Raw genomic sequence first — 11,806 nt, 5'->3', positions numbered from 1 at the left:
TTCGTTAGGGGGCAAACCCCAGAAAGTCTATTGGCTGCGCCGTCCGCGAGCTTTGGTCTGCTTTGAAGGCGGGCTGCGGCGGCGAGAGGAGGGCGGGCGGGAGGCTGGCTGTTGTCGTGGTTACGCGGAGGCACGTGTGCAGCCCCGGAAGCGGCGCGGGGAAGCTGCTCCGCGCGCGCCGCGGGAGGAGGTGCCGCCCGGTCCGTTCGGGTCGGGCCCGGCTGGGCCATGGAGTTGTTGCCTGAGCCCGCGTCGCGCTGTCTTCTGCTTCTTCCCTTGCTGCTGCTGCTTCTGCTGCTGCCTGCCCCGGAGCTGGGCCCGAGCCAGGCCGGAGCTGAGGAGAACGACTGGGTTCGCCTGCCCAGCAAATGCGAAGGTGAGGAGGCGGGGCCCGTGGGGCGTATCCTGCCGGAGGGGCGGGCTCCAGGGGCGGCCCTTGCGGAGCAGCGTCCGGGGCTTCAAGGTTCCGAGCTCTGCAGCGTCTCTGAACGTACAGTGCGCTGGAATGCTGCGGCGGACTGGAGGTCTGGTTCTGGTACCCCTGGAGTTCACACATTGGTGGAAACAAGCAATGATAATTCAGAATAGGAGATGCCATGATAGGGGAGGTACAGAGCTTCCTTTTAGGGGCCGGGCGAGGAGCATCTGGTCTAGCCTGGAGTGGGGGAGGGGGTGGGCGAAGACTGTGTGCAGAGGGGAGTCAGAGAGGGCTTCATACAGGAAGCACGAAGAGGCATTAGGAGTGAGCCGGGTGAAGAGAAGTGGAAAGAGAGGGGCTCACTCAGAGGAAACTACAGAGGCGGAGGCCTGCCGGCTGAGAAGCCAAGAACGAGTTTGAGGAACTGAAAAGCTCCAGATGACTCGTCTTGGGGGAAAAGAACCTAAGACTTTCCCGTTTGTGACCTCACTGTAACCCAATCTGTGTAGTTGTCTGTTGCACCCACTAACAGCTCCTCGAAGGCAGGGACTTTGTCTTAGATACGCATTCACACAGTATCCGGTAGGCACTCAATTAATGTTTTGAGAATACAGAAGATTAAGTGGAGTACTGTGGGGATGTGAGGAGGAGGATCTGGGTCTGAGGGGTCCTTTGGGGGAACAGTAGAGCCTATGGGGAACTTGAAAGAAGATTTTAGGAGTATGGAGAAAAGGTGAGTCCCAAGGACGTAGGCGTTGAGGAACTACAGAGAGGGAGCTACCAGCAAGCCAGCTATAAAGGATCTATTTCTTTTTCCTCCCCTCCGTCCATCAGTTTTCTCCTCAGACCTTACAGTCATGCCTGCCTTCCCAGCCTCGTAACCCTAGGGCCCCCAGAAAGTTGGCTGTGAACCTCTCATCTGAATTGAAAGCCTACATCAGGCCAGATGTTCCCTAAACACTGGAAAGTGGGTTTGGGGTAAGTTTGGGACACATAATCCTTCCATTAGAGAGATTAAAAGGCGATGCTTTAGAGATAAGCCGACTTCACTGGTGGGGCACCAAGTATGAGTTCAAGCCTGTGCCTTCCCCTTTTCTTTTTTTCTTTCTTTTTTTTTTTTTTTTTTTTTTTTTTTTGAGACGGCGTATCGCTCTGTTACCCAGGCTGGAATGCAGTAGTGTGATCTCGGCTCACTGCAACCTCTGCCTCCCAGGTTCAAACGATTTTCCTGTCTCAGCCTCCTGAGTAGCTGGGATTACAGGCGCATGCCACCATGCGCAGCTAATTTTTGTATTTTTAGTAGAGATGGGGTTTCACCATATTGGCTGGTCTCGAACTCCTGACCTCAAGTGATCAGCCCGCCTTGGGCTCCCAAAGTGCTGGGCTTACAGGCGTGAGCTTCTGCTTCCAGCCGCCCTTTCACTCTTCCTCTAGTCCTGATAACCTTTTTTGTGTGTGTGTGGGGGGGATGAGTTTCGCTCCTGTTGCCCAGGCTGGGGTGCAATGGCGCTATCTCGGCTCACCAGATCCTCCGGTGATCCGCCCGCCTCGGCCTCCCAAAGTTTTGGGATTACAGGCATTAGCCAACGTACCCGGCCTTTTTCATTTTTTGTTTTTTGAGAGGGAGTCTCGATCTGTCGCCCAGGCTGGAGTGCAGTGATGCGATCTCAACTCACTGCAACCTCCGCCTCCTGGGTTCACTCCATTCTCCTGCCGAGTAGCTGGGACTACAGGCACCTGCCACAATGCCCGGCTAATTTTTTTTTTTTTTTTTTTTTCTGGGTAGACACAGGGTTTCACCATGTTAGCCAGGATGGTCTCGATCTCCTGACCTCATGATCCGTCCACTTCGGCTCCAAAGTGCTGGGATTACAGGCATGAGCCACTGCGCCTGGCCTTTTTTTTTTTTTTTTTTTGAGATGGGGTCTTGCTCTGTCGCCCAGTCTGGAGTGCAGTGGTGCACCTTGGCTCACTGCAACCTCTGTCTCTGGGTTCAAGGATTCTTCTACCTCAGCCTCCCGAGTAGGTGGGACTACAGGTGTGTGCTACCACTCCCAGCTATTTTTAGTAGAGACGGGTTTTCACCATGTTGGCCAGGCTGGTCTTGAATTCCTGACCTCGGGTAATCCGCCCACCTCAGCTTCCCAAAATGCTGGAATTACAGGCTTGAGCCACTGCGTCCAGCCCTGCTGATAGCTTTTCAGGGTTTCACTTCCTCTTTTCTTTGTTTTCTGTCGTCGTCGTCGTCGTCTTCTTCTTCTTGAGACAGAGTCTTGCTCTGTTGCCCAGGCTGGAGTGCAGTGGCGCAACCTAGGCTCACTGCAACCTTTGCCTCCAGGATTCAAGCGATTCTCCTCCCTCAACCTCCCGAGTAGCTGGGATTACAGGCACCTGCCATCATGCCCGGGTAATTTTTTTTTTTTTTGAGACGGAGTCTCCCTCTGTCGCCCAGGCTGAAGTGCAATGAAAAGAGTCTCGCTCTGTCGCCCAGGCTGGAGTGCAGTGGTCGGCTCACTGCAAGCTCCTCCTCCTGAGTTCAGGCTATTCTCCTGCCTCAGCTGGGACTACAGTAGCTGGGACTACAGGCACCCACCACCACGCCCGGCTAATTTTTTTGTATTTTTAGTAGAGATGGGGTTTCACCATGTTAGCCAGGATGGTCTCTATCTCCTGACCTTGTGATCTGCCCGTCTCGGCCTCCCAAAGTGCTGGGATTACAGGCGTGAGCCACCGCACCCGGCCATGCCCGGATAATTTTTGTATTTTTGTGGAGATGGGATTTCACCATGTTGGCGAGGTTGGTCTTGAACTCCTGACCTCAGGTGATCCTCCTGCCTCAACCTTCCAAAGTGCTGGGATTACAGGCGTGAGCCACCACACCCGGCCTGTATTCTATCTTCTTCTGATATCAAAGAGCTCATGCTGTCCCTCTTATTATTCTGATAATCTAAGAAGCTCACATTTATTCTCCTTAGACAACATTCACGTACTCACAGAAGCATAGAGATGCCCAGGATCTTAGAGATCATTCTAGCCTAACCTCATTTAGTAACTGGTGAAGATTAATTGAAAAGGGATTTGCAGTCACAGGATGGTTTGGCAAACTCCAACCATTAGGTTCATCTTAATATTGTATTTGTTTGTATTTATTATTATTACACCTTTGTTATTAAATGCTGACTGTGTCTAGCCCACCAAGCCTGCCTCCTGGCTCAGTAGCCTGAGTGGAACAGGCCCCGGCACAGAGGAAGGAGAACCTGCCCAGAAAAAAAGAGTGGGTGGATGTCAGTGAGGGTCTGGGGTCTGTGCCATGAGTCTCCTCCGAGTCTGGTTCTGGGTGGGATCCCCAGAGGAGGTCTTAAAGAGGTAATGTTTGGGAGAGCTGGAAAGCAAAGTTGTGTTTGATGGGTATAAGAGAGAAAGGATGTTCCAAACCTCCCCTTTCCCCACTCCTGGGGAGGGCGTGGGAGGAGGGACAAGTGGTGCCAGAAAAATGATGCGCCTGTACAGAGTACGGGACAGAAGAGGGGAGGGAGCCCAGACGGTCCTGGATGGAGAGCTGGGGAGGTGGGACATCCCCAATTCATTGCAGATTTGAAGATCACCAGCTTATTACTTGGAATTTTTATGTGTTGCAAATTCTCCAAGCCATCAATGAATTTCACCAAGCGGGCCTCCAGGGGATGTATTTATTTTTGTGGTATTCTACCAGAATTGGTATTCTACCAGACTGTGCTGTCAGTGTTAAAACTACTGATGGCATTTAGCCTGCAGACTGGTATTCCATTCAGGGGCATCAGAAGACGGTCTCTATCAACAAGATTTATCAAGCATCCAAGATAAGTCACAGGCTAAGGAAATACAGAAAAAAATCTAATAATGCACATTTTGGGGACCCTTGTGGTCTTTGTGGAGAGACACATGAAATGACCAAGGGTCCTTAGGGATGGATCCTGCAGAGGCCCAGAGTGAAATCTAGAGCAATTGGCATTAGTGCAGAATGGCTTCCTGGGGGAGAGGCTTATAATGTGAGGTGGGCAGGATGGGCAGAGAAGCCCTTAGAAGGCATTAAGTATTTTCCTAGGGCTTCAGGCACTTCACACCCTCGGTGGTAGCATTGTAGCACTCCTTACACAGTGGTAGTTATTTGTCTACACCTTTATCTGCTCCATTAGACTGAGTATCTGGAAGGGAGGGGACCTTGTTTTCATCTCTGTATCCCCAGGCTGACACATAGGAGTTGCCTAATACCTATTTGAGGAAGGGTAAGAGGAAATGAGGAAATGAATGTGCGGAGACAGTAGGAACAAGAGCTCCCTGGAGGGCATGGAGCAAATTAACTTGGTAGAAATAGAGAGCTGACGTTGGAACACATATGAAATCAAGTAATATAACAACTATAAAAGACGTTTTGGGGACAATTAAGGAAATCTGAATATGAACTACTGGGTGACGTTGGAATTGTTAATTTTCCAAGTGTCATAATTGTTCTTTGGTTATGTAGGAGAAGGTCCTTGCTTTCAGGAGATACATGATGATATATTTATGGCAGAAGGTCATGTTTGCCATTTACTCTCAAGATGATGTAGCAAAAATAATATATATATTGTTGAGATATTATATATTGGAGACAGAATGTGGCAAACTATTAACAACTGTTGAATACAAGTGGAAGGTATTCATTGTATTCTTTCAGCTTTTCTGTATGTATGCAATTTTAGAAAGTAAAATGATAGGCCCTGGTGTGGTGGCTCATGCCTGTAATCCCAGCACTTTGCAAGGCCGAGGCGGGTGGATCGCTTGAGGTCAGGAGTTCGAGACCAGTCTACCCAACAAGATGAAACCCTGTCTCTACTAAAAGTACAAAATTAGCCGGGCGTGATGGTGCATGCCTGTAATCCCAGCTACTTGGGAGGCTGAGGCAGGAGAATCGCTTGAACCCAGGAGCTGAGATGTCACCATTGTACTCTAGCCTGGGCAACAAGAGCAAAATTCCATCTTGAAAAAAAAGGGATACGAAGAACAATTGCTTAAGGGCAGGATTTGCAGTAAGTACATGCTCTTACACAAAAAACAGTAGATAAAATAGAAATCCTAGAGGCATTCCTAGAACTGGGGTTAATCAGAAGTCAATGTGGCATATTAGCATCCAAGATGGAGTTGCTTTAGCCTCCACAGGTTCTAACTCCTTCCCTGCCTTGAGTGTTGATTTTGGTCCTCCAGTCTAGGAAAGGATGCCTACCTGGATCTGTTTTGCTGGGAGCTGGCCTCCCGTTAGACTCATGTGCACTCAGTGGGCTGTGCTACCTCCCTCCCCCAGTGTGTAAATATGTTGCTGTGGAGCTGAAGTCAGCCTTTGAGGAAACCGGCAAGACGAAGGAGGTGATTGGCATGGGCTATGGCATCCTGGACCAGAAGGCCTCTGGAGTCAAATACACCAAGTCGTAAGTGAATGGGGACTCACTGGCCTGGCCTGCATTGCTGCTGGAGGCTTCAGGGGCTTGGAGTTCCCTTCTCCTAACTAGGCAAACCCCCTACAAGGGCATCAGTTTTAACCAAGACCTGAGTTTACCCACTGGTTTTGTCCCCAACTAATTGGATGACCTGCATAAATCTCTTAACTTCTTTATACTTCAGCAGATTTCTCATCTCTAAAAGCAAGACGGTTGGACTATATCATTGATTCTCAGACGCTTGGATTTCACAGACCATTTCAAGTTTTTTTTTTGAGATGGAGTTTCACTCTTGTTGCCCAGGCTGGAGTGCAATGGCATGATCTTGGCTCACCGCAACCTCTGCCTCCCAGGTTCAAGAGATTTTCCTGCCTCAGCCTCCCAGGTAGCTGGGATTACAGGCATGTGCCACCACACCCAGCTAATTTTCTGTATTTTTTTAGTAAAGATGGAGTTTCACCATGTTGGTCAGGCTGGTCTCGAACTCGACCTCAGATGATCCGCCTGCCTTGGCCTCCCAAAGTGCTGGGATTACAGGTGTTAGCCACCACACCCGGCCACAGTGCAATTTTTAAAAAACGTTAGTAATGGGATTACCAACTTTTTTTTTTTTGCCAAGTATAAATATATTTTTTAAAAACCCAATTCTGTCAGCTGTGATCATCCCTTCAAAGAGAATATTTTACCATCAAAATTTAATATATTTTGCTTTATCAGAAAATCTAAATACTGAATCATTTAGCTTTATAAAAAATTCCTTCCCTTAGAGCTGTTAAAATTTTGTCTCTCTGGTCTGTGTTCCAGCATTTCAGATCCCCCAGACCAGATGACCTATCTTCCTTCCAGCTCTGACTCACTTCCCGTTGGTGAGATGTGCAGGTGTTGGGGCACAGGGCTGGAGGGACAGACCACTAACCCACTGGGGCTAGGAGGGGAACTCAGTTCCTCTCGTCCTGCTATCTTGGCAGGGACTTGCGGTTAATCGAAGTCACTGAGACCATTTGCAAGAGGCTCCTGGATTATAGCCTGCACAAGGAGAGGACCGGCAGCAACCGATTTGCCAAGGTTGGATTTAGGATTGTCCTTCCTCTGCTCTGGGGACAGGCTGCATGTATCTTAGTGTGTCTGCTGGTGTGTGATTTGAAGATCACCACCGGGAGCTTCCCTCCTTGCCTCTTCCCATTCTTTGATTGCCGTTTGCCCTCCTCCACTCCTGAGTGGCCTGACTTTTCAGGCACATGCATGAGGATCTAGGCCTGTCCATGAGGGTCCTGCTTCAATCTCAGACACAGGCAGAAATGCTCCACAGTTGCTGCCCCCATGGGAACCTAAAGACACTAGAGAGGGAGAACTCAGCAAGATCCAGGATGTGCAGAAAGGTGGGGGTTTAGGTGAAATATCAGAGGACACCTGGGGTGAGTGACTGCCCAGTCCCATCTCTGGGCCCACACAGCACCTCCCACAACCCCACTGGGGTGCCTGTGTGACATCCCATGTACTCAGTATGTGCATGAGTGCTTCTCTCTCTGGAGAATGAGCTGCTTACAACAAGGCCCATACTGCTTCCTCTCTACATCTTCAGTGCCTGGCACAGGGTAAGATAGTTGCCACCCACATTTTTCTACCTAAGTTTCCTCCTAGCAAAGGATACCATTCATAAACTTCTGGGATACCTAAGGGTATAGTCTCAAGCAGCAGAAATTTGTATGAATTTTGCAGTCTACTCAGTAATAAATCTGTGTTTGCTTTAATAAAAAGTGTTTAAGTATTATTTTTCATAGCCAAAAAAAAGTGAGAAACAATCTAACTCCACCAATAGAGGATTAAATACGTTGATCCGGCCGTTTGGTGGACTAGTATGCGGCTGGAAACAAAGAATGGGGAGGCTCTTTAGGAACTGAATTAAATGGATCTTCAAGGTTTTTATTTGTTTTGCAGACAGTCTCACTCTGTTGCCCAAGCTGGAGTGCAGGATCTCAGCTCATTGCAGCCTCCACCTTCCAGATTCAAGCGATTCTCCCACCGCAGCCTCCTGAGTAGTTGGGATTGCAGGCACCCACCACCACGCCCAGCTAATTTTTGTATTTTTAGTAGAGACGGGGTTTCACCATGCTGGCCAGGCAGGTCTCAAACCCTTGACCTCAGGTGATCAGCCCACCTTGGCCTCTCAAAGTGCTGGGATTACAGGCGTGAGTCACCGCGCCCAGCCCTTCAAGGTATAAGTAAAAAGGGCAAGTGCAAAATAGTATGTATGCTATACCACTGCTTGTGTAAAAAGGGGCTGGGGGGAGGATATATTTAGATGTTGGTATTTGTATGAGTTATCTCTGGGAAAAAAGAGGAAATGGATAGTATGTTTTATTTTTGGATAAGACCTAGGTAGCTAACAGAGAGAGTTTTCACAGAATAAAGGTCTACCTGCCTTGGCTGTGCCTTTTTCCCATTGAGAAAAGACACAACCCAGGAAGAATGGAACAGCAGGTCTAGATCTATGGGAGTGTGTCCAGCCATAGTGAGGGGAAAGAGCTAAGACAAACCTATTTCCTGGAAAAGCATGCATAAAGCCGAAAGGCCTGAGGGCAGCCACAGGTCTCTTTGAAAGGATGAGGTGTCCAGAGGCAGGTCAAGGGGTATATGTGCAGGGGTTGTGGGAAGCAGGCCTAAAAGGGGAGAGGAAGGTCAGGTCAAGGATGAGGCTGGGTGCAGTGGCTCACATCTGTGATCCCAGCACTTTGGGAGGCTGAGGCGAGTGGAACACTTGAGGCCAGGAGTTCGAGACCAACATGACAAAACCCCATCTCTACAAAAATTAGCTGGGCATGGAGGCGTGGAGGCTGAGGCAGGAAAATCACTTGAACCTGGGAGGCAGAGGTTGCAGTGAGCTGAGACACTCCAACCTGGGTGACAGAGTGAGACTCCTTCTCAAAAAAAAAAAAAAAGGATGAGGATCCTTAGAGGGCATTGGGCATTGGTCTTACAGCTGAGTTCATAGGCACCACTGGGAGAGGAGGGTAGGAGGGAGAGAAGGGAGCTCTGCCTCCCATGTCTGGTCGCTTCTTCCAGGGCATGTCAGAGACCTTTGAGACATTACACAACCTGGTACACAAAGGGGTCAAGGTGGTGATGGACATCCCCTATGAGCTGTGGAACGAGACTTCTGCAGAGGTGGCTGACCTCAAGAAGCAGGTACAGGCCTTTCAGCCCTTGGAAGGGTTGCTATGCCCAGTGAGGGGCCGGTGGGGATTGGGTCTGCTCTGAGGAGGGCCACCCAGGCCAGGGTGGCTTTGGTCAGGTCATTTCACCTCTCTAGCCTCAGTTTCCTTAGGTGAACCACTGCCACTGCCTACCTTGCAGTGGGTTGCAAGGCTTAGCTGAGCTCCTCTAGGAGTGAGTAAGGTGCTGGGGCTTTGCCAACGTGAGGTGTTATGATTAACAGTGCGACGTGCTGGTGGAAGAGTTTGAGGAGGTGATCGAGGACTGGTACAGGAACCACCAGGAGGAAGACCTGACTGAATTCCTCTGCGCCAACCACGTGCTGAAGGGAAAAGACACCAGTGAGTTTGGGAAAGGAAGTTTGCTCTGGATGATTTGTTTGCTCTCCCTCAGGGGTGGTGGGTAGGAGGAGAAACAGAGGGCACCAGAGGGCATTGTAGGATCTCTGCCCTCGGAAGGCTTGCTTGGCAAGACATGGTGGAAGTAAGAGTCACTGAAACCCGGTGCAGAATGATGAGCAGACAAGTCAGATGCCCCCAGAGGGGCCTGGTGGCCACAGCGAGAGGCAGGAGGCAGGGAGGCTGATGTCAAGCACAGTCCCAGTTGCTACTACGGCTCCCTGCTCGTTGCTCCTCACCCAGCACCCCAGCCCTGAGGCACTTCTGTTGAGGGTCTCTCTCCTCCACACCCTAGGTTGCCTGGCAGAGCAGTGGTCCGGCAAGAAGGGAGACACAGCTTCCCTGGGAGGGAAGAAGTCCAAGAAGAAGAGCAGCAGGGCCAAGGCAGCAGGCGGCAGGAGTAGCAGCAGCAAACAAAGGAAGGAGCTGGGTGGCCTTGAGGGAGACCCCAGCCCCGAGGAGGATGAGGGCATCCAGAAGGCATCCCCTCTAACACACAGCCCCCCTGATGAGCTCTGAGCCCACCCAGCGTCCTCTGTGCTGAGACCTCTGATTTTGAAGCTGAGGAGTCGGGGGCATGGCTCTGGCAGGCCAGGATGGCCCCGCAGGCTTCAGGCCCTCCTTGCCTTGGCTGTGCCGTCGTCTTCCAAGGAAAGACACAAGCCCCAGGAAGAACTCAAGAGCTGCCATGGGTAGCCTATGCCGGCCTTTCCCCTCCCCAGATGTTTCTCTCCTGACCCGGGGTTCAGGCAGGCCTTGTGGTTTTAGGACTGCAAGGACTCCAGTGTGAACTCAGGAGGGGCAGGTGTCAGAACCGGGCACCAGGACTGGAGCCCTTCCAGAGCCCAAGCTCACCTCACCTCAATCCTCCCCCACAGGGAACTGAGACTGCAGCCCCCCATGGCTGTTCTCTGCTCATCCCTCCTGTGGACACCTTGCACTCTGCCTGGCCCTCCCCAGGGCCCAAAGAGTAAAAATGTTCTGGTTCTGATTTCTGAGTCCTCTACAGCCCTTGGAGGTGCCCCGGAGCCTCGTGTTCTTTCCTGCCCCTTGACTTCCAGCCCGTCGGGCTGAGGAGTGGGAGGCTAAACCCACCCACTCTCGGGAGCAGCACGTGTGGGGAAGGCCCAGGGTTGTTTTGGGGTGAGGGGAGGCATGGGCATGGGATGAGGCCCGGGGCAGTGCACTGACCTTACGCTGCTCCCTTGTGTCCTGGGTGCCTGGCTGCCCTTTTTCCCTCCCTCTGTCCTGCTGCTCCTCTTCCCAAGGCCTCCCATTTGTTGTGTAAAGTGCAGTGTTTGCCCAGCCAGCTCCCACCCCTGCTCCGGCTTCCACCTGGCCCTGCCTGTTGGTTTTGAACCTTGTTCTCTGATGACCACACTTGATCACTCTGATGTTCCTAGCTGTCGTACCTGGAGTGCAATTGAGAGGACACCAGGCTCCCAACACCACCTGGTCACACCATGTTCCTCAGGGCTGGGGGAGGAGCAGGGAGGCTGGCCTCTAGGGAGAAGGGGTGGGAAGCTCAGGCACCTCCCAGTTTGTCCTGAAGGCAGGGATCAGGACAGTTGGTACAGTATTGATGACAATTGTATGTATTCACAGTGCTTTAACTTTTACCACACTCTTGTGAGGTGTGCTGTTAGCCTCATTGTGTAGAGGAGAAAACAGGCTAGAATCAAGTGATATGCTTGGAGTCAAGGTCCTGCTGTTAAGGAGTGGTATAGCTGGGACGTAGACACTGGTGTTCAGATTGAAAATCCATGGTACTTCCACTTGTCACAGCTGCCAGGGCCTCTTCCCCCAACCCCTGGCACTGACAGTGTGAGTCATATCGAACTGGTTTGGTTTCTTGGCCTTAACCTGTCACCACCACCAAGATTCTTTTTTTTTTTTTTTTTTGAGACGGAATCTCACTCCGTTGCCCAGGCTGGAGTGCAGTGGTACGATCTTGGCTCACTTCAGTGTCGGCCTCCTGGGTTCAAGCAATTTTTTGCCTTAGCCTCCCAAGTAGCTGGGATTACAGGCGCCTGCCACCATCCAGGCTAATTTTTTTGTATTTTTAGTAGAGATGGGGTGTCACCATCTTGGCCAGGATAGTCTTGAACTCCTGACCTTGTGATCCACCCACCTCGGCTTCCCAAAGTGTTGAGATTACAGGCGGGAGCCACTGCACCTGGCCTAACCACCGCCAAGATTCTTAAAAGGCAAATAGGAAGCAGCTGTGGCTTCTTGGAAGGAAAGAATGACAGCAAGTCGCTGTGCTCGGACCAGATGTCCTGTGAGCACCCACACTGCAACTCTACCTCACACTTCCTGGCCGG

General features: G+C 51.0%; 1 protein-coding gene across 3 annotated transcripts; it reads left to right on the top strand.

Annotated features, from left to right (window-relative positions):
• The first annotated feature begins 134 nt into the window (after positions 1-134).
• Positions 135-10,876, top strand: LOC105489593 (canopy FGF signaling regulator 3). Of its 3 annotated transcripts, XR_003019807.2 has the most exons (7): positions 136-376; positions 5,739-5,862; positions 6,676-6,737; positions 6,840-6,936; positions 8,935-9,057; positions 9,308-9,425; positions 9,778-10,876. XR_003019807.2 is itself a non-coding variant. In XM_011754509.3 (6 exons), the coding sequence occupies exons 1-6, from the start codon at positions 229-231 to the stop codon at positions 9,999-10,001; spliced, it is 834 nt and encodes a 277-aa protein (XP_011752811.2). In that variant the 5' UTR covers positions 138-228; the 3' UTR covers positions 10,002-10,876. The 3 variants fall into 3 exon arrangements, 1 of the variants encoding a protein (XP_011752811.2); XM_011754509.3 differs by lacking the exon at positions 6,676-6,737 and having other exon boundaries at positions 138-376; XR_011623715.1 differs by lacking the exons at positions 8,935-9,057; positions 9,308-9,425; positions 9,778-10,876 and adding an exon at positions 7,810-7,831 and having other exon boundaries at positions 135-376.
• Positions 10,877-11,806: the final 930 nt, after the last annotated feature.

Source organism: Macaca nemestrina, chromosome 5 (assembly GCF_043159975.1).
Source record: "Macaca nemestrina isolate mMacNem1 chromosome 5, mMacNem.hap1, whole genome shotgun sequence".
NCBI lineage: Eukaryota > Metazoa > Chordata > Mammalia > Primates > Cercopithecidae > Macaca > Macaca nemestrina.
Note: the sequence above shows the minus strand (reverse complement) of the source record. Positions and strands in the feature narration are given on the sequence as shown.

Bases quoted from the DNA above. Each gene is read 5' to 3' on its own strand.
- LOC105489593 (XM_011754509.3), top strand. From the start codon at position 229: ATGGAGTTGTTGCCTGAGCCCGCGTCGCGCTGTCTTCTGCTTCTTCCC. The intron at 377-5,738 runs GTGAGGAGGCGG...TCCCTCCCCCAG, and splicing joins CCTGCCCAGCAAATGCGAAG to TGTGTAAATATGTTGCTGTG. The intron at 9,058-9,307 runs GTACAGGCCTTT...TATGATTAACAG, and splicing joins TGGCTGACCTCAAGAAGCAG to TGCGACGTGCTGGTGGAAGA.